The sequence below is a fragment of the Protobothrops mucrosquamatus genome, unplaced genomic scaffold (assembly GCF_001527695.2).
Source record: "Protobothrops mucrosquamatus isolate PMUCROS unplaced genomic scaffold, P.Mucros_1.0 scaffold1558, whole genome shotgun sequence".
Lineage (NCBI taxonomy): Eukaryota > Metazoa > Chordata > Lepidosauria > Squamata > Viperidae > Protobothrops > Protobothrops mucrosquamatus.
The window spans coordinates 197,691-220,979 of NW_015387727.1; the positions used below are offsets into that span (position 1 = coordinate 197,691).

At 34.0% G+C, this 23,289-nt stretch overlaps 1 protein-coding gene across 3 annotated transcripts in view; it reads left to right on the forward strand.

Moving 5' to 3' along the window:
• The first annotated feature begins 16,990 nt into the window (after positions 1-16,990).
• The window catches only part of LOC107293272 (myosin heavy chain, cardiac muscle isoform), an 87,263-nt gene continuing 80,964 nt past the window's right edge, over positions 16,991-23,289 (forward strand). Inside the window, exons 1-4 of one of the 3 annotated variants that reach the window (XM_015822419.2) lie at positions 16,991-17,087; positions 17,581-17,684; positions 19,892-20,035; positions 20,991-21,147. In XM_015822419.2, the coding sequence (XP_015677905.1) occupies positions 16,997-17,087; positions 17,581-17,684; positions 19,892-20,035; positions 20,991-21,147 (496 nt within the window). In that variant the 5' untranslated portion in view covers positions 16,991-16,996. Of the gene's footprint in view, positions 17,088-17,580; positions 17,685-19,891; positions 20,036-20,990; positions 21,148-23,289 lie in introns of those variants that run through there. The other 2 variants (XM_015822420.1, XM_015822421.1) reach the window with 2 other exon arrangements.

The following is a 23,289-nucleotide window of genomic DNA, read 5'->3' on the forward strand; positions in this document are numbered from 1 at the left end:
CGATGTAATTGCTTTTCAAACACACAGCAAACCGTCAATCAAAAATTCAACAGGAGACCTTTCAAGAAGGAATTCAGCTGCTTGCTCACCACCTGGCCATCATTTCAGTATCGTTTTCAAAATTTGCGTAAACATCCACAGGGATTGGCTGCCCTGCCTTGAGTGGAAGGACTAATTATTGTGATATACTGTAAGATCTGATGTGCAAGGTTCACATACAATTCTCTGGGTGCCTCTGTTCTTAGATACAAAACATAAGAAAAGGTAGAGAGCTGTTATATTTGCTATCACCTTAAATTCTTAACAAATGGGAACTCTGAATATAGTGTAGAGCATGGGTGTCAAACCCGATTGCATCACGTGACGTATCGTGACATATTGTGACATTGTGACATTTTTTGCCTTTGCTGAGTCAGGGTGGGCATGGTCTGCACGTGATGCATCTGGTCCACAGGTCTCCATTTTGACACCCCTGGTGTAGAGCCTGTTTTCAGGTTGTGCAGAATTCAAGTTCCTGCCACATTTTCCATTCTATTGTTTAACCTGTTGCATTAAGAGCAGTCCTTTGTGTTAGTGCTTATGCAATCCAGTTGCTGTAGTTTGTAAATGATGTAACATATTGCACAAACCCAGATAATGGTGATTCATTCCATATACCATTAAGCAAACTATGATTTAGTGCCTTGCATTCAGAGCTCATAATATCAAAGTATTTCATTTCAGTTTATATATTGTTTTCTAAATTATAATGACTGGATTTTTGCAAGATGTTTAGTAAAGCAAAGCACTGTGAAACCAGCATTTATAGGTCTTTTTCCCCCCTCAAAGGACCTGAAATATGACCTTCTATGCATTCTCCTATCTACTTTATTTACTTGTATACTTGTAAATAAAGTAGTTGCTACATTCTGTTGCTACACTCTCAGGCAATATTCAACCTAATAAATTTTTTAAGATTGTTAATTTTTTATAAATATGGCAAGTATGAACAAATCTCCAGCTTCATCTTTATTTACAGAAGAGCCTCAGAGTCCCACATGGACCATTTAGGCATTCTTAGAAAGTAATACTTCTAGCCAAATATGTTGTTTGGAAATATGCCCAGCAGGTTGAGGAAGGAGAAGTGATAGAAAGGGTAGATTTTTGCTGGAAGATTAGAAATGGGAGTAATTTAGCACTTTGCTATATGAGAAAATCCACAAACAGCATACTCTCAATAGTGGCCATTTTGTGAGAACGTCCATAACAGGCTCTCAAGGTTTAAATTGACCCACCTGCCCAAAAGTTAGAAAAAAGTGCTTTAGTTCATTCTAAGTAGATAAAGCTGAGTACCTTTTGATCGAGGAAGTGTGATCTGTCCATATGAAAAATAATGTTGGAACTTAACCTGAAAAAATAATGTAGGAACCTAAATAAATAAGTTCTTAAGTGTTAACAACTAGTTGTAGGTTGGTTTGCAAAAATATTTTCTGTTTTGAGTTTCAGTGGATGGGGTAGATGTCTGATTCAGAAAACGGAATCACATGTCATGAATATATATATTTAAGTTTTATGTGCTTTGAAAAAATATATTTCATATTTTGATGTTTTTCACGTTTGTGAATTGGAAAAATTGAAGTAAAACGAACAACTACAACTCATCAGCTACATCCTGGTACTCTACTCTGATAAAAAGAACCAAATCTATGCCTTTTCACATAATTAAAGAGAAAATACATATTAGAGAAACTACTAAACACTTCCAAGTAACTATGACAGTTTGTTGCAATTGAGGATCTAACTGTATATCTAACTATAAGTTAATTCAGAGCTAAGATTTTTTTCTGCAAGTTTTTTCCTGCATGTTTTTTAACATTAATCATTTAATGAGACTCTATAGATACTTTCTCTTTTCCTAGAGTAATTCAGAAAAAAATATTGATGTAATTCCTCTGCCCACATATTTGATCAAGCATAGTATTTATTTGTTCAGCTCCATGTAAAGATAGTTTTATATTTTTCTTACACAAAAAACAGAACAAAAAGATAAAAATATAAAAAAGAGAACAGAAAGTTGGTAAATTGCTACACTACAAACTGGGAAACCATGAAAGTCAGCTGGTGGTGACTTAGCTCACTTGCTCTTTCCCTCAATTCATTCCACCTCCCTAGGTTGTTCTTGTTGTGGTGAAAAATTATGTATGTTGCCTGGAATTGTACAAAATAACACCAGGGTATCAATCTAATCCTTGTTGCAACTTCAGATTGTGTGCCAGTTGCAGCCTCTTCTGGATCAAGAGACCTTATTGTCAGTCATTCAAGCCTTAGTCATCTCACAATTGGACTATTCCAAAGCTGGCTCACTGACTCTGTCTTAAGCTATAGTTTACAGCAGTGTTTCTCAACCTTGACAACTTTAAGGCATGTGAACTTCAACTCCCAGAATTCCACAGCCAGCATTGCTGGCTGTGGAATTCTGGGAGTTGAAGTCCACATGCCTTAAAGTTGTCAAGGTTGAGAAACACTGGTTTATAGTTTATAGCTATTCCCTTGCAATAGGGCAAGAATTTGCCCTATAGATTGCCAGCTGTTGGGCTAGTGTTTACATTTTCTATTCCTGACAGTTATTGCATAATTTCTATTCTGTGATCTTTTGATTTTTAATGTAATTTAATGTGCTTCTTTTAAAAAAAACATTTCTAGGCTGACCACTTAAAACACGTTTGTGCAGTTTAACAGAATTTAAAAACAACTGTAGTGAACAATAAAAACACACTTTAAACAGTGACCATTAAGGGAACCCAACTATCCCTCCATATCCTGAAAAACCCACAAGGCCCATCCACCCATTTCAACCCAAAGCTGGAGGGAAATGCAAGGTTTAAAAATAATGCTTTAACACAGGAGAAGTCAATTTTGAAACAGAGAAGTAAATTGTAAAAAGTTTTCATTGTCTTCTGTATACAGCAAACCCCTGTAGTCTTCTCTCTAAACAACTATTTTATATTCAGAACATATTTTAAAAGAACTAAAGTCTTGGTGCTAATTCTTTATTTAGAAAGCAGTATAGTGTCATGAATAGATTTTACACAATCCAGACAACCACTAGAAGATTGTGGCACTGCTTTTGACACTATCTTGTGTCTAGAAAAGATAAATCTTATTACATTCTTTTCCAAGAGGCAGTGTTATTAAAAATAGACTAAGCTAGTCACAAGATGTATTATCAAGAGTCTTTATTATTTTTTGTTTTAACCTACCAGTTAAATATTTGCTTTTTTACATAACCAATGTGGACACTGCATGTCTTGATTTTAAATATCTTAAAACAAAATTCTATTCTGACAAGAAAAGGATCCAAAGACATGAATCATAAGAAATATCTGATATATAATCACTCTGAAACTGGCAGCTTTAATTAGATAGATAGATAACCTTTATTGCATTTTTTTTACTGTGGGCACAATTGCACACATTAAAAATGAAATTTAGCTGCTTGCTCTCAAAGTGTACACATATATAACACACATTTAAACATACTATATACAACATATGTATAGACCTACACCCTTTACATATAAGTAACCCTTTACATATAATTAATTATATTGATTTATATACTGCTTCCCATATCAAAGTGTTGAAGGAAAAATCTTCATCAGGGTCCAGTCCAAGCCGGGAATAAACAACATGGTTTTAGAAAGAAGGTTGTAGTTTATTGAAGAGGAGAGGCAGACAGAAAGATGGCTCTAGAAAAAAAGAAACCACATGTAGCAGGGAGTGGATTTTTATACCTTCTGGGGCTCTTGAGGTTGTTTCCTGTTCCTGTTTGAGTCTTTGTATTTCCTGTGTCAGGTATTTTGACTTGAGTCTGAGTGTCCCTTTCTGGTATTCTGATGGTGGTGGATTAATCCTATTATGTTTTCTGTCCTTAGAATTTGAGTGGGGTATGTAGATTTTAAGGATCTTTGTCTTCCTATTATATTTCTTCAGTTTCTAGCTGGAAGGCTCCAACCTTCCTGAATGGATTATTACATCTGCATTTCTAAAAGCTGGTTTCTGGTGAGTTGTTTGGCTGTGTGTGTGTGTGTGTAGAAGTTTCTGCCTTTCTAAAGATCTTCTCCATTATTCCTTTGGAGAAATATATTCTGCCTTTTTAATATTCCCCAGAATATTCCTTTCTCTGAATTCTTCTCACAAAAGGAAAATAATAAGGTTGAGAAGCGTCTTAAGATTTTGAGTGGCCTTAATTCAGAAAAGATTTGAGGGCTCTGCTAAAACATAAAATGGTGTAGAAATTGCTAGTTGTATTTTGTAATTTTGGCAATAGAATTGCTGTTTATTTCTACATAAATCTAAGTCACATTAGAAGTTATTTTAGAAATATTGCATAATTCATTGTTTATGTACTTAAAAATTTTATATGCCTTCTTATCTTATGTAGCATAAAACTGGTAGTTTTTAAATCATAATAAAATAAATGAAAAGGATAAAACTAGCAGCACATCCCTCAGGTCTGCTAAACAGTTTTATGAGATCAGCCTCACCCTACCCCAACACTACTGGGAAACCCAAGATTTTCAGAGGCTAGGAGGGTAGAGGCCTGGAGAAAAGGTTTTCCAAAGGGCCAAGGCTGTTATGGAGAAGGTGTGCTGCCTAAATCACTGTGAGGGAAATATTTAAGAAAAAGGATCTGGAGTATACCCACTTTAGTGGACCTGGTAGAGCAGGCAGATAACCTTAAGGAAATAGGATGCCACAAATAAACGGATTTTGTGATATTCATGGCTTTAAAGATGATAACCATCACTTTACAACATATATGGAAAAAAACAGGAACTGTGCAACTCACACAATAGCAGTGCAACTATGACATACCCCAAACTATGCACACCACTGCATTATGGACCATTTGTAGTTTCCAGAAAGTCTTCAAAGGCAACTTTTCCAGAACACATTGCAGGCATAAAATCAGGAAGTGACCAGGGCCTGAATTACCACGAGCAAGACTTTCCAATGCAGAAATGCCTGTACTGTAATTGCTGCATGAGATGGATCTGTGCAAAAGTCTCTTAGCCATAACTGCCACTTTCTCCTTTAGCAGGAACCATGAGTTCAAGAAAAAACCCAAAACTATACCCCATCTCTACCCAGAGGAGTGCAACTCCAGCAGAACTCAAATATTATATGTCATCAGATCCAGGGATCAATCTCTTTCTTGCTAGGGTTGAGTTGAAGCTGGTTTCTCCCCATCCAGTCTCCAGGAATCAAAACCAGGACAATGTTGCTTGGCTGATCAGGGGTAGAAATATATAACTGAGTATTATCAGTGTGATATCAATCCCTGTCGGCAGATGACCTCTCCCAGTGGCCTCATGTAGATGTTAAAAAGGAGAAGTAAAAGTTCCAAGCCCCGAGACAGCCCACATTGCAAGGGACCAGGACTTGACCTTTTCTTCCTTCACTGTACCCACAGCATTGACTGGAACTGGCCACAGAGAAGGAGAAGCATTGTCCCCAATCCCAGAACTGGTCCAGAAAAATATCATAATCATTGGTATCAAATGCCACTGAGATATCCAGGACAGCTAAAATGGATGCAGCATCATCTGCAGGTTACCCACAAGCATAACAACACTGTCTCAGTGCTGTAGCATGACCTAAACCCTGACTGAACAAGGTCTATACTGAGTCTGATATTTCAGCCATGTAATTTAGTATTTTTTTACCTGTGTTAATGGTACCTATGCTTCTCTATATGTTGTTATGCTTGAGTTCTAAACCATTTCAGTCAGTACCAGATCAAGAATGATAAAAATTAATACAGTCCAACGTCAGTATCACTACAAGTTCCATATCCTTATTTTATACTGGTTCTAAATCTCCAGCAAATTGCTTTACAATAAAGCTGCTAAGGGATGCAGGAGACATTTTTATAGGAAACACAATTACTGACAGTATCTAATATATTGTTGTTCATTATATTTATAGCTATTCCTGCTTTAATTCTATCATTTTATGAGAAATGTAATGTTATCATCATCAGATTTTCATCTAACAATATAGATTAAAAAAAACCAAAAAGAAAAGAAAAGAGGGCAGTCACTCTGCCAAGACCACAAAGAAAGATCACTAAATTTTACTCCCCCAAGTTATTTCTGAGTTTGGATTTTGCCTGTGTTTATGATATTGAATCTGTACTTTTGGTTTTGCATATGATTAACAGTGGCAACTGCATTCCTTTGATCCCTTTTAGATCATTCTGTAATTTTTAATTCCAGTGACTGAGAAATCATCCAGATGGTAGATGCTAGCAGAATTTAATGTGTAATTAGTCCTTCTTTTCCTCCTAAATGTTTTTGCCCAATTAAAAAGAGCAAATTAAAGACTTGGGAAAACAGAAGAGAGAGAGAGATGACACACTACACATCTCATTTTACCTTCTATCCTACTAAATTCCACAAATTAGGAATGATGAAACACAGTAAGACCAAAGTCCAGAAGCATCCTGAGACATTGGCAACACATATTAGTAGTTGTGTAATTGCTGGTTATTTTTTCAAGTATTTCTATAAGGAATACAGTCAGATACAGAACATTATCTCACTCCAAGATATGGGAGTTTCCTATCAACAATTTGGTTCTTGGAGAAATAATTTTACTTATTTGCAAATGTATTATGTTTATGCACTGCATAATAGTATTCAGTATTAATATACGTATTAGTGGCATATCAACTACAGTTACAAATCAGTGTCATTTTAATTATGCACACCAATTACCCTACCATCTCTAACTCTCAGCATGTAAAAGACATTACTAGTTAAATGACAAGATTATGAATTGGAAATAAATGCAACCTGTCTTGTTGAAAATAGCTGCAACTTTGGACAAGCTTTCAAAGAATCATTCATTCTTCAAAGCTAGAATTAAACAAACAGTAAAATCATATTTGATTCAAGCTCATATTATAGTAAATACATGGATGTGGACATTTGGCTTTCTTAAGAAGACTATAGACGTAGTTTCCCACTGTCTACTTCCATGGGGCTTTTTACTCGGTGATTGATTCCAAACTTCTATATTTCCCTGGAAATGTATATGCAAATGTTAATCAGGTGTAACTCTGCTAGCTTTTTGAAATTAGCCAAGGGTGGTTTAATGTTTCCACCTGCAGTGCTGTTTTGGAGATTTGACTCTGTTTATTTCTGGCCTCTCTCCAGCTTATTTGAACCACAGCAAAAATTATATTTTCTTATGAATCATTATAACTCTGCAGATCTAGTGATTAATCAAGATTCCTGCAAATTGATTTATGAAGGCAACAGCTGTCAAGAGCCATTGCAAAGGAGAGAGACTAGACTTCATTACAGAAACAATGGACAGGGGCCAACCACTCATCGCACTGGGAAATGGATGGAACTTAGTTCATAACTAAGTACAGAAAAAAATGAATTTTGAATAGACATACACATAGAGGCAAATAGCTTGAATTATCACGGTGATCACTCAATTCTTCAGTTTTTTTAAAATTTATTAAGACTTTTCTAAGATCTTATTAGAGCTTGGTACTTGCATTTCCAATTGTAGGTTTTCTAGTTCCGGCCTCAGATTGGATGAAGCTTGATCAAGCATCTGCCGGGCTGAAGTCTGCCTTGACAGTACTTTTCTTTTACTCATTCTGAAAGAGCTAGGCTCTTTGGGAAACTGCCTATAGATAATAAGACCTACTGTATGCAGAGAAAGAAATAAAATCCTCTGCCCTGGATTTGCTTGAAATATAGAATCTGTGATCTTTGTTTTTAGCTTTTCTTTTTGATAGCTGTTGTCTTCATACATCAAAATAAAAATACTTTTGAGTATTGTAATGGCACAGAGACAAGAAATATCTATAGCTCCAAATTGTTGGTTTGTGTTGGTTCATTAAAAACTTTACTGTCTGCCTCTGGAAAGTCCACAGTACAATGTATATCTACAGAAATGTGTGACTTTTGTTTGTGTATTGAGACTTTTTTGTACAGGTTAAGGGGAATTTTCAAACAGCAACAATAAAAAAAGATGCAGCTATGATAGGTGGGATGCTGAGTCAATAGTAGAAGAAAGCAAAGCTTTCAATCAGGATCTGGATGCTTGTTAACACTTCTCAGAATCCACAGCAGAATATTGCCTTTTTATACTGCTTGTTGGTCTGAAATGCAATATGTGACTGTCAACACATTCTGGATAGTTTTGACAACCTAATCAAGATGGATTTCAATTTTAAGATTACTTTCTGCTAGGAAAATAAAATGAACATTTAGCTTTCTTGTTCCGCTTTATTTTGCTTCATGTTAATTTATACCATGAATGGAAAAGCTGTGATTCTTTAAGCGTTGGGGAACCATAATTCCTTGCCTTTTTCATTGAAGTCATGTCAGCTATGGCTGTTGGAGTTTATAGTTAACATCTAGAGAACTACCAAATACGTTTATAAGATAGCCCTGTGACAGAGTTGTGATACATCAGTTTTTTAACTCTATACATTTTTATTTGCAAAGAAATAAAAAGTCCATTGTATATCCAGTGGGAAAAGAAGTCATGATTAATCTAACCGATGTATGAATACTATGTTTCATACTAGAAAGACCGTGGCTTGTATTTCTTATAACAATATTATAATTGCCTACAGCAATTGTGTACAGCTGTTGATTGATAACTACAGATGAAAAAATAATTTAAATTATAAATAATATAAATAATAGAATATAAAACCTTGAGAGGACTCTGAAGCATCTCTATATTTGTGCCTGAAGTATAATTTTTGCTCTTACAATATACAAAAAATAATCATTTAATATAAAAAGTAATCATTAAATATTTTTAATCCATTTTATGTGTAAACATAGTTTTTGGAGCACAGCTCTCGCACACTACTCAAAAATCTGTTTTTGATGGGACCATGGTATGCACTCATATGAACAAGGTAAGCACCTTGTATTAATTTCAATTATTTTTTAATGTCCCTATTATTTTCTTAGTAAGAAACCCGGTATAATGTCTCCTCACTTGTGAAAACTCAAATCTTCCAAAAGGTTCAGTTTTTCAACTACTTACTTAGCAGGTAGACTATTCAAAAAGTGAGAAGAAGTAAAGTATAAAAGTAGTTTTTTATTTGACTGGGTAAAAATAGTGAACACGTCTTGTCCAGAGAGGAACAGAATAACTAACCTAAGCTGTTTCCTTTGGAAGTATCCACACTAGCAAGCTATTTGCACTCATATCTGTTCTCCTTAAAGCTAGACATTTTATTTTCCTTCAAATAGGAATGGGCATTCAATATGTGCATGAATGTAAAGACATTTAAAGAGCCAGCGAAATTCACTTCCATTAAATAGGACTATGGCTGAGGAATCATGTTACTTGAAAGGGTATTGAAGAAGACACATTCCAAAATAGCTATTGACTCCAATTTGTTTCCAGACACAAAATTCAGTTAGTTCTTTAAGACCTATTTAGTTCTTAACAGTCAATACATCTGGGACACTGTTCTCACATGAACCATTCCCTTCACGTGGGTTTGCCCAAAAGATCCCTTGCTAAGTTCTACTTCCTAAAAAAGGCAGCACTTGGCTACTGAAGTCGTTTCCATGACGGCATCCTACATTTGAAAATATCTTTTCTGAAAAATAATATTGATAAGAAACATTTTGTCTTTTCAGTATTTGTTTATTTCTAAAATTTATAGGCCGCCCATCTTACCTCAAGATAACTCTGGGCGCCTTACAATCATAGCCATTAAAAAAAAATTCCTCAAGTGTTTAATGTTTTAATGAAGTTGTTTGTTGAAATGATCAGATGTGGAAGGTTTTTTTGAATTACATTGAATAGATGGAGATTCCAACAAAAAAAAAATACAAGTTACCTGATAAAATACCCTCTTTTAACACAGTTATAAAAGGAACAAGAATCCCTTACTTCTTTTTGGGAATTCACCATGTGCACATGCAGAAGAGTGAGCTATCCCAATGCATATCACTTGTAATTTACCTCTTTTTACCTATGCATATTTTCCTCTTATGCATAAAACCTCAATATTTCACTAGAAAAAGTCATGACTTGACATGATGAAAAATGCTTCCAGATGATTGGCAGGGGGTGATTTATCAATTGATTGGCTGGAGGTTTAATTGAGTTTCCTAAGCCATGCAACCCAAGGTGTGAATTAGGGAGTTTCCAAAAGATGCAGCCTGTGTGAATAAAACGCCGTCATTTTAGATTGTGATATTAGCAAGTATGCTGGAGCCCAGGGGATTAAATTAAATAAAATCTCCAAATGAGCAAAGCAAGTTCAATTGCCTTACTAACCCCAGTTTGGCTCCATGCTTTTCTCTCATTAATTAAGCCAGACCAGGTTAATATTATTCACTGAAACAAATTAAAAATACTCTGGCCAGCTACTACAAATATTTTTGTGATGTCAATTTGAATTTGATAGTGACTAACAAATTATTAGTAGCCTTAGTTTGCAATTTGTTTGGTGTGGGATCCTAGTAAATGTTACCCATAGTAGGTACTAAAACTGTACAATGCCCAAATATTCTCCCAGACTACTAAATATACTGTAGATGGCAAGAAGTGTATTTCGCTCCTATAATTTATCACAGGACTATGAACCTTCCAGCCCTTTGCAGGATTGTCTTGCAGTCCAAATAAGGTTTGTGTGTTTTTTTTCTTTTAATTTGATCAGCAATAGTTCTTGGTTGGAATAACATTTATTTTGTAAATTTTACATTGCTTAATAAAGAATGGTGAGTTAGAATCCAAACTAATTAATAAACTCTTGTCCCTAAAATGCCACGTACTTTGAAATGTGCCTGCTTTCCCCCACCCTCCCCATCTTCTTCTAGGACCAGCAGCCAAATTTAGAAACAAGGGAAACTATTGATGCCTTTTAAGTCGTTATCATCAATGACCTTGGTGAAAGATGTATAAAAGCCAGGAACAGCAGAATCTCCTTAGTTGGTCCTTTTCTTGCCAGGGTAGGTATTAACCTCTCTTCTTTCTGAAGATATATGAGTATATTTTGAGTCTGGTGTCCTATAAAGTGTGATTGGTATCGTATGTTTTTCTGCTAAAATATAAAGATTTAGTTTTGCTAGTCACATAAACAGAGAATATTGTTTTTGTAGCCCTAACTTGCTGCCAATAATGTATAGATTAGATGCACTAAATGCTTAGTGTTTTGAAAGGAGATTGTTATACTAAAGACTGTCATATTCTATTTTTCCAATTATCATTGGAATCCATTCTTTGCTACAGTTTAAGCAGATTGTGGATTGAGATTAAGTCAAAGCTAAACTCTAGAAATGCATAGCTTAAGTCAATTCTTATTGCAGATGAGAAAACATTAATCATTGTAATGCTATACAGCTATTGTTGGGCTTTTTCTTTGGTTTGTATTCTTCCTGTTTTTACTCATAATACTCTTCTTTTTAACTTTCCAATATTTCATTATTATTTTATTTTCCTTTATTTTATTTTAAATTTTATTTTAGATTAGAATTCCCCTTTTCCCTATTTTTAACGTTACTTAGTATTTCTGTCCAATGTTTATTTAGCTCAGGAATTACATCCTATTGCCATGATTCATATAGCACATTATGACACCTTTCTGAAATTAGCCTAATACTTAAAGACTATGGACAATCTCAACAGGTAAGAAACCCTGTATGGAAAAGATTATTCCTATTATTTCCAAACTTAATAGCTGAAAATTTATAAAGATTACTGAGATTTTCTATCTTGGGATAAAAATCTTGATATAGTGGTGCTTATTTCCAAGTATACCACTTTAGGATTCTGTAGTGGAAATCTGATACATTAATACTTTTAGCTCTGACTCATTGCTAACATATAAAAGAAACCCTGGAGAGATTTCTTGTCACTGATGACATGAAATTACAAGCAGAGGTCAATTGCATTCAGTGTAGTTTTCAGTGAATGAGACATTTGTTATATAAAAGTGAAACACAAAAGGAACTCTTTACTTTTCACTTTTTTTTAAACCAAGGCTTCCTTTTTGATAACTCTTATAAGAGTGTACTAAATTAAGCAGACATAATAGGAATTACCACCAAGAAGGTATTGTGTCAGCTATATAAACATTGAGAGCATAAATAAGAAATAATGTTGATTATTCTCTTGAATGTCTAGTTTTAAGATGAACTAATCAGGGATAGCTATTATCATCCTTCTCTTTAATTTACATTAAAACATTAACATTAGCAGAATCCAAAAAGTAATATAAAGGACAAAAAATATTTCTTAAATTTCTCACTCTTTATTCTTTCAAATCTAATACATTTCGATAACTGTATAAAAACGTTTCAAAAGTTTTGCAAAATTATCAGTAATTACCAATTATTTAAAAAACTGTAAAACATGGTTATATATAGGATAGAATGTATACATGACCTTATAGAAAAAGAAGGACCTATCTGGAACAAAGGACTTTTATAGAGATTTAGTAAGTTAAAGCATGCAGGCGAGACACGTTATTAAATCTATAAAGTGTGTCATGGCTCCTTCGGTCTTGGCTAAACTCATGAGCAAAGAGGATACTGGAACTTGTAAACCAAGTTTTTTAGAAATCAATAATCATTCTGCACCAAGCCAAAGGTTTAATATAATAAATTTACTTATATTTGTTATAAATACTTATCTGTGGTCCTGCACAAAGTTTGAGACAAGTTTAAGAGTCAGATTTAGGCAAAGCATTGTATGGCTCCATATGGCATTCTGGAAATTGTTATATGTTTCAAGGCAGGAATTATACTGTAAGACCGTACATTTCTGTTATTTAATTCCTATATAAATCCTATATAAAATACATGATAATAGAATAGGTGATGGTGGTTTATAATAAAAAAAAGAGCTCTGTTCCATTTTAGGTGGGAATGCAGTAAAACCTCAAAATTTTGAGGAAAGGTCTTTGACAGAATAATAGCAATAACTAAACAATGAATGAGTTCCTACCAAATTTAAACATATTATATGCAGTATATTTGATGGAAGGAATAAAATCTTACGAAGCAAAAATCATATTGTTTACCTGCTTCTAGCAGCAAAGTTAATTTTCATGGCTATTGAAATATCTGGAACTAGTTTTGCTTGAAAAATAATTTACTAAGATTTGATCTATTGCTCTGCTGAGAAGTGGAAATAATTATTGCACAGAAATTGGCAGAATTTTATCTGTTTTATAAAGAGAAAAATTAATATCAAAATATGGAAAAATTAAATTTAAATGAGCGTATACAAGAATGTAGAAACTATTTTATTTTGCATAATGAAACAATGTAATAATACCATTTTGAATGTTAGAAATTTTATTTAGTAAGTCTTCCTTTCACTCATTATGGCTTCAGATCAGATTCTTTTAATAAATAACAGAGCTTCTATTATTACTTTTATTTTTGAAATATGCACAGCCCTGTTATTTGTGTTTACTGTAAAATAAACAAAAACTGAACAGTCTCCTGGTCTGCTTGCTTTGAAGATAAAAGAACGCACGCACACATGCATGAATGAATGAATGAATGATGTGTTCCTATTGATACCAATATTCATTAATAATGGAGAAAAATCATATATTTAAAAGATTGCAGTGTCACTTTTATTCAAATTCATATTTAGAATCCAATGTGAGTTTCTAAATCCCAAGTTATCTTTAAATTCAAACTTTGAGGAAAAAATAAGCAAAATGCCAGTGGCTAGTTCATTTTGTATCACAAGTCTTCTCATATTTGAGCACTCTCAGAACCTGTAACAGTTTATGGTTCTATTTAATCTTTTGGGTGTTTCCCCTTTATGAGAAAATTCTAGCAAAATGTTACAAGATTTCTGTATTCACTGCGAGAGAAGGAAATGCCATACCTTGGTTTTTGTAATCCATTCAGACAACAGTAATAATTAGAAATGATAATGGTGCATGAGCATTATATACTAAATATCACAGTATCACCAAGGAATTTTTCCATTCACTCCACAAGAAATCTGAAGAACAAAGTTTCTTTGTATGTAAGTTTCAGGTATGCATTATTTTATTTGCTTCATCAATTTATATAATTGCTTACTCAACACAAAAGTCAGGGTGCATTCATCATTACAGTACAAAATAAATTCAGTAAAAGAATTTAATAAAAAGGCATAGAATATATAAACCATATATACATATACATACGTAGAATTTGTAAACACCAAGAACAGGGAAAGGATTCATCCAACAGTCACACTGCATATTGACATATCAGCTCTTATTGAATAGACAAAAATAAAGGATGAAATAGTAATGATCTAGGAAAGCAAAACTCAAAAAAACCTTTAGATCATCTTTGTATATTTTATTTTATTTATTAAATTTATATAGCCAAATGTGACTCTAGGCCAGGGGTCCCCAACCCCCGGTCTGTGGACTGGTACCCAGCCGTGGCATGCCAGAAACTGGTCCGTGTAAACAAGCAAATCCCATCCACGAGATGTGGGCAGTACATGAAACCAGGTCTCTCCGGTCTGCGGAAAAACCTCTTTCCACAGAACTGGTCCCTGGTGCCCAAAAGGTTGGGGGCCTCTTCTCTAGGCAGTATATTCTTATTCATTATAGTATTTTGTTTTATAACAAAAGTTGTATCTGCTAGCTGAAAATGTCATATTATCTAGGACCAAGTGCTACTGAACTCACTGGGACTTAGTTACAAATAAATCAGTTTAGATTGTATCGACAATGTATTTAATGTTATTTATTTGATAGTATTAATTGTACTGAAAAGGATTTCATTTATATGAATATTTTCACTCCTGAACTACTACCATATTTCATAACGATTCCTTGCTTGTAATTCCCCTATAACTAAAGTAAAACGTGTTTTACTTTAGTGGTATTACTTACTAAGATCAAAAGTTGGATTCTTTTAAGTCTAAACTGAAATTTACCTATACACACACACACACACACACACACATAGTTATTTTATATCCTTTTTGTCCTGGTAAATTATATTCGTTCGGACATTCATTTTCTCAATGATTCGAAATGTCAGCCAAACTACTGACGTCATCAGAGTTAGAATGCTAGGTGATTAGAATGCTAATCACCTAGCATTCTAACTCTGATGACGTCAGTAGTTTGGCTGATGAAAGCTCAGTAACTCTTTTACTTACAGGCTTGTTTATATTAAACGGTCCTGTTTATTTTTATCCTAGTGTTTGTTTTTCCTATATTTTATTGACATGTGTATGCCCAGGATTCACATTTTTAATGATATTAAGGATATGTGTGTGTATATATATATATATGTAGGTCTTTAGTTATTCGGGTTTTCTCCCGCGTAGAATTAGAAGTGTCTTGGCGACGTTTCGACGAAGTCACATTCGTCATCTTCAGGCTGGTGTCTTCAGCTTCGTGCTTCTGGGAGTAGTGTGTGTGATCACAGCTGTTTCTTCCTTTTAACTGCCAGTGGGGTTTGAGCTGATTGGGTGGGAGCTTGGCTGTGTTCTGAGTGTCGCCAAGACACTTCTAATTCTACGCGGGAGAAAACCCGAATAACTAAAGACCTACATACAAACACCCGCGAAAACCTCAGAAAACAAACATATATATATATATATATATATATATATATATATATATATATATATATATATATATAAACAATATTATACCTGTTTCAGTTGTTTGTGACTAGTTGTTAGCTATGTTGCTGTCAATCGGAATAAATACTTCTGAACTAAATGGTCTGATTCAATATGGCAGCATTGTGTGCCAAAATCAGCCTTCCTTAACTCCTACAATCTCCAGCTGGCAGAATTAGTAAGCAACTATAACAGTTGTAATACCAACATATTTGGAGGCACTAGGATGTGTTGGGAATAGGGTGGGAAGCTGAATTCTCCAGAGGGGAATATATCTCTTCAAGGTCAACCAGTAATCGTTGATTTTGGTTCATATTTTGAAGTGCCTTGAGATTGTCACATTATGGCATAATAGTGGGACATAAATAGCTTTAACAAATATATCGGCAATTGTGTATTAGGTAGAAAATGGTGTCCATATCAGAAAGAATGTTTCCAGAGAAGATTGAGTCTGATCATTATCTTTCTACTCACCTAAAAAATTGATGCTGGGTGATATACATTAAAAATGTTCCAAATGAATCATATAAACTGAAAAAAGGGGACTTGAAATAATAAGAATAATCTGAAATTGTATAGAATCAATTATCTGCACAATCAAATCAGTACTACTGAACTATTGTAAGCAGTCCTAGAACAACAGAGAACAACAGAGATATTTAAAAACAAATGAATGTGTATGTTTGGAACTGGGGAACAATGTTACCTGTGGTAACATTTAGAACATGCATGTATTAATTTAATTTAATTTAATTTAATTTAATTTAATTTAATTTAATTTAATTTAATTTAATTTAATTTAATTTAATTTTTCATTTATTAAATTTATATTATTTTAGAAGTTTTCTTTTGCTGCAGAAAATGAGCAGTCTGCTTCCGAATTTATTAACTTGCTCAATGTATGGCCCACTTTTTCACTAAGAGTACAATATAGTATTTGTGGTAAGTTCTTCTCCAGTATTATTCTACAATAATAATCCCGCAAAGTAAATTGGCTGAAATAATAAAGGTTAGCCCAGGGTCAGCTTCTTTCCTGAAGAGACAAGAGAAATTTGAATCTGGAAGTCACCAGCCTTAGTTCAACATTTTCATTTAAAATTGTTATTTCAACCAAGAAGCACATTCCTTTTCTACTTTAACTGGAATGATTTTTCTGATGCAAATGTATGTTTAATCTCAATAATATATGGATTTTCTCTTTATTTGTTCAGGGTCTATGTTTGGCTATGTTGGAAAATAGAAAAGATGTTACCTACTTCTGTTTGAACTCCTTTATCATTTTTTCTTTGTAGGCTAGCTTGCTTCATTTTTCTTTTGTGAGCATACCTCCTTCAATTTGCTTGCCAAGATGATGGACATATCGGAGTTCGGGGAAGCTGCACCTTTCCTCCGAAAAAGTGAGAAGGAAATCATGATGTTGCAGACAGTGGCCTTTGATGGTAAGATATAATGTGATTCTGCTGCCCATCATTTCTCCTAGACTTGTAAAGCAGATACCTGATCAGATACAATATAATTGAAAGTTCTGATATAAAAGGTACATTGTAGTCTGAACTTGGATTTTAGCCATTTTGTTGTCCAGGAAGAAATCATTCTGGTTGAATCACAGAATTACACTAGTTATATCAGGCAAAGTTTATAATAGCAGGTGAGGACCAATTATTTGTTGGTTTGTTTTATATATAAATAAACTATCCTTGCTGAGGTGAAGAAAACATTTGGCTGGGGAAGTCTGGGAACTGAAGCCCACCCATCTTAAAACTGTCTTATCTGAATAGATTTTGATCTATGAAATGGGTTGAGCATTTAGAGAAAGAAAGCAACATAAATACTGCTTAGGGAACATTGTATAATATACAGTTGTTACTATTATTTGACAATTTTAAGTATTTAGCATCCTTGTATGATGACAAAAATGTCTTTCTTTTCAAGGAAAGAAGAAATGCTGGATTCCTGATGAAAAGAAAGCATATCTTGAAGCAGAAATCAAGGAGAGTGGTGGTGGCAAAGTTACTGTGGAGACTACAGATGGGAAGGTAAGGAACCTTCTCTGCTTGATAGATCACAGGTGCAAGACCTACAAGACAGAGAAACAATGTGCCAGCCATAAAGAGACGCTTTAACAAAAAGGTCAATTAATCCAAGACAAAAAAAGAAATGGCATATAGAGATTGGAGATTGCCTTTATAGTTTTATGTCTTTCTGTCTGTCTGTTTGTCTGTCCGTCCATCCATCCATCCATCCATCCATCCATCCATCCATCCGTCATCCTTCAGTATTGATGCCTGGTGACTGTCTAGACAAGTCCCTATAATTTTGTTGGCAAGAAAAAAAATATTTTTGGAAGTTGTTTGCTATTGCCTTCTTCACAGGGCTGATAGAGAAGGATTGGTACCTTAGCTGGATTGGTGTGCCTAAGGTGAGCCTAGAAATCATTGTCTCCTGGATTATAGCATGATGTCTTATCACTACATCACATTTGCTCTTATATATACTGTAGTATGCCAATGCTAAAATATAAGTCCTTTTAAAAAGAGTGCAACAGTTTTTACCTTGTCTTGCAGTGACAATCATTGTAGTGACTTGAACAAAGTCCCCTACAAATACGTGCACATCTTTGGATTTGAGGCTTTGGGCTTAACATGCATAAGGCTAGCTGCACGAGAGTAATTATATAAAGATGACCCATATCTTAGTTGATTTATATGGTTAAGTATGAAGGTGGATGGGTGATTAAGTATATAGGGGATTCCTGGTCTTGTGGAAGTAATAATACATTTTTCAGCTGCCATCTTTGGGGGGAATCAGAGTGGGCACATATGATTTACTTATGTGGAGGCTCTGGATCATACTTCTCTTTCCAATGTTGGTTAAGCTGCAGTATTTATGACAACTCTGAATATTCTCAGAGGCAATGAGCAACAAAACCTTAACTCTTTTATGTCACATGCATGAATAGAAAGCAACTGAATATAAGCAGAGTAGAAGAAAAAAATCTGAGTTTATAAAATGTAAAAACCCAAACCGATGATAGAGGTAGATTTTGTAATTCTCTGTACATTCCCCAAAAGCACTGTAAACAATCTTAAAGAACCTAAGTTGTTTTCTTCAACAGTCAATATCCACTTTAATAATTGTTCAGTTGTTTGGAATGTTTTTAAATAAGCATGCTTCTTTGCTCAGTTTCATAGGTTTTTAAATGTTTTCATTCATGAAATATGCTTTCCAGTGGCTAGAATTTAACTTTGAATATAGCTTACAGTCTTCTATGTCAGATGGCTTTTAATTTATTCCTTATTGGCCAGCATCATTATTAAAATCTGAAAACCTCAAATCCACTGTTATCATTATTTGAATTTCTACACCATATGTTATAAAACAAAATTACAAACCTACCATTTACAAACAGCAATAGTAACCCATAATTTTTAAAATAAGAGACACATTTTTATTTTTCTATTTGATAATCAGAGATATTGCTACAAGACTGTGCTGATTTGTTTAAAATTTAAGTTGCATTTGTTAATAATTCATACTTGGAAATAATCTTTAATAGTGGCTTCTATTAAAAATGACCTTTTGTAGTGAGGCTACTATAGCCACAAAGATGGAAAAATACAAAATTACTCACAATGGAGGAGTGGACTGTGAAGATAGTAGAACTTACTAAAATGATTAAATTGACCTGTTTATTAGGAGACGAACAATAACTACTTTTATCAAAAGATTAGAAACCATTATGGACTTTTTCCTGAGAATGGACAAAAATGAATTGGTGATTTTAGGAAAAGGGTTGTTTAGGGGAAGAAGGATCATGTTATATAATTTGGGAGAGTGTAAATAGTAATAATTATGTTTGTAACTGCTGCAAAGATCAGAATTCACTTATTTAGATATTTTTCTTTCTCTTTTTCCCCCCGTGTTTGATTTTTTCATTTTTTTGTCATATCATCCATCCATCCATTCATCCATCCATCTATCCATCAAGCTATCTGAAAGTCTGTTTGGTGTAATGGTTAAGGCATGAGGCAAAGCCACCTGAGTGATCTTGTGTCAGTCCCTTTCATCTCAACCTTAGGAAGGAGGCAATGGCAAACAAAGTCTAAGAAAACTTGCACAGGCAATCTCTAAGAATCAGACACAACTATGGAAGATGGAGATAGAGATGTACATAAATACCTTTCAAATTAGTAATAATGGGAAAGAGAATGCATCCAATTAAAAGTTTCCTTTTTTTTTACAGACTGTTACTGTAAAAGAAGATGATGTTCAGCAGATGAACCCTCCAAAGTTTGACATGCTTGAAGATATGGCTATGTTGACCCACCTAAATGAAGCTTCAGTGCTATATAATTTGTATAGACGCTACTCTAACTGGATGATTTATGTATGATTTTGTTTTTACTTTGTCATCTTAAAATGTGCTATTTGAATAATGTATTTTTGTAAAAGAATGTCTTAATGTTTTCCCCTAAACAATGGTTCAGGAATTATTTTTATGAAATAATTTTGGTTATACATTCCTCTATTTACTTTAGTAAATTTGTGAATTTTCTCCTCTAATCCTTATCAGCCTATTTAAAAGACAACAATTTGGGGAAGGCTGTTTCCAAAATGGAAGAAAACAAAGCAAATTAATACATTAGGCTCAGTAGAGTCAGTGGATACTATGTTTTGGGTCAAGGATGTTGGAAAAGATTAATAAATAAATTATTTTTCATCACATCTTTCTAAATTCTAAAGAATTTCTAAAGAGAGAGATGTGTGTGAATATGGCAATTGAATAATGGCATTGTCTTAAGACAGAGTTGTACAACCCACAACCTACAGACCTATGAAGTTCTCGTGGGCCCCCAAAACTCTCCTCAGCTGCCTGTTGAAATTAAGCATGTTAATAATTGTACATTGTCTGAAGATTATTTAAATTATGTTTAAAATGATGTTTTTTTGGTTGCATAGATTTTTATATGCTGCTTTTATTTTAGATTTTTTAACCCACTTTTATTTTTATAAATAACTCGAAATGGTGAATATACCTAATACTCCTTCCTGCTCCTTCTTTCCCCAACAAAAATAACTTTGTGAGGTGAGCTGGGCTGAGAGAAAGGACTGTCCAAAGTCACCAAGCTGCTTTCATGCCAAATGCAAAACTGGAACTCACAGTCTCCGGGTTTCTAGCACAGTGCCTTAACTACTAGACCTAACCTAAGAATGTTGAAGATTTATGTATCTATTTTATTAGATATTCCCTTTTATATCTCTGTCCTTACTCCTTCTTAGATGAAGAGACAATATTCCTCCTATTTATTAAAAAAATTGATATCCATTTTTTTAATTTCTAGACTTACTCAGGCCTCTTCTGTGTGACAATAAACCCTTACAAATGGCTTCCTGTCTACAAAACGGAAGTAGTTGCTGCTTACAAAGGGAAGAGACGCTCAGAGGCTCCTCCTCACATCTTCTCCATTGCAGATAATGCATATCATGATATGTTGCGTAGTAAGTAAATCTATCTGACCACAATTCTTTTTAAAAGTTGTGTGTGTGTGTGTGTGTGTGTGTGTACATGTAGCCTCGAGTGTCCCCAGATCACTTCGTTAAAATTTGATAACAAATCACCAATATATGGCGGTAAAGATTTTAGTTAATATAATATAGGTGCACTAAACCTCTGCTGGACTTAATTCCCTAATTTGCTTTTTTTAAAGTTGTACAAAATGGAACCAAAGTTTTAACGGTGACCTTTCTAGTGATGTCATCTTCATTCTGGTCTAGAAATACTTTTTTTTTTTTTTTAAAGAAAAAGCATATTCTACGTTGGAAAGCATATTCTGCTTTCTAAAAGATTTTTAGCATATAGAAAATATCTTATTTGAAATTAGGTTTTTTTATTTATTTGGTTATTTATGGATTTTATCTGCTGCTCCAATTAGACACATTTATGAGCAGTGCATATTCCGTGATCCATTAATTATATTAAAACAAAGCTAAAATATGGAGAAATTAACAGAAAAGCAAAACAATCCAGTATAACAATAAAACCCTCCTAGTTTCTTAAGACTCTACGGTCAGGATCATTCAAATATCCATGGGTCCTCAAACCTTTTCGGAAAAGCCTGATCTGAAAAGAATAAAGTACAAATTTCAAGGGCCATGTTGTTTGCAAGAGTGAGAATGATACAATGAAGGCCAACCCTGGAGTTCTTGATGTTAGCATCTCCTAGGTGTTAGGAGCTTCAGGAATCTCTCCTACTAGATGTCATAGGGCAGGCATATTGAAATAAGGTAGTCCTGCAGAGATATAAAGAGATTAAAAGAAAAATATTGTTGAATACAATTATTGTTGCATACAATTGTATTTTTGGATACAATTACTTGGAAACCTGCTCCCAGCCAATGCAACTCCCAAAGTACTGGGGCCACATGGACAAACAAAATAGAAGCCATCAAAACTTGAGTCAGTCGTTGTGGATCTTCAAAAGAGCCTGATGGCCTGTTGCAATAATCTAACTGTGATGACAGATGGTGAGACTTCACCCAATGAATTCGTAGATATGTTAAATTGGAGAGATGAGAGGGTTGTAAGGTACTAGATAAAAAGTGAAGAATCGAGAAGTGTAAGCATTATGATTCTTAGCATCACTCACATTTGGGACAATAGCTACTATGAAACTTCAGCTGAGCTCTGCAAACAAAACAAAAGAGATATTTGAGGTGTTTTTCAGTTTTTAAAAACACGATTGACTGTAGACATTCTTTGAAGCTTTCTTAATGAGGGAAGTGAGTGTACACTTTCCCATCAAAATCTATGTTGCCTTTAGCTGAGTTCAATTTAAATATCAAAATGATGTATGATTGATTATCATATCAACCTCCTGCACTGCTGCAAAGATAGATTATCATAATTCAAACATTTTGGCACATTAGATATCTTCCATAAGAGGGCAGTAGCGATGCACGCTTGACATCTGGGATAGAATATTTGCACTGCTTTCAGCATCCATGGATATTACCATACAAGCTTTACAGACTATAATCAATGTACAGCAATTTAACGAGCAGTATGGTACAAATGGATACTTTCTTTACTGACACTAGAAGGCCATAATATACTAAATGATATGTTATATATTATAAAAATGTATATTGAATAATATACACAAAAGTCAAACAAAATCTGTAATTCTTCAGGCCCTAATAATATGTTTCACAGACTTGTATAATTATCTTGTATTTAAATATGGACTGTCACTACTTTAAAATGCATGATTATTGTTATAAGGCAAAAATTAGGCCTAGTTTGACTTAATCTCTTAAACTGGGTTATTTATTTAATAATATTTGTAGATCGCCCCAATTCTTCCTTTTGTGTAATTTTTGTTGTTGTAAAAAAAAACCAAAACCCATAGTGAGAAAACCTTCTAGTCCTGAGGAACTCTAGATCAGTGGTTCTTAACCTGTGGTCCACAGACTCCTGGGAGCCACGAGGTCATTACAGGGGGTCCATGAAGGCTTAAAGAAATATTATGATTTAAATCTTGAATTAAGTCTTGGGGGTCCATGACCACAAAAGATATTTAAAGATCCATGGTGAAGAAAAGGTTGAGGACCATTGGTCTAGGATGATTAACAACTAAGCAT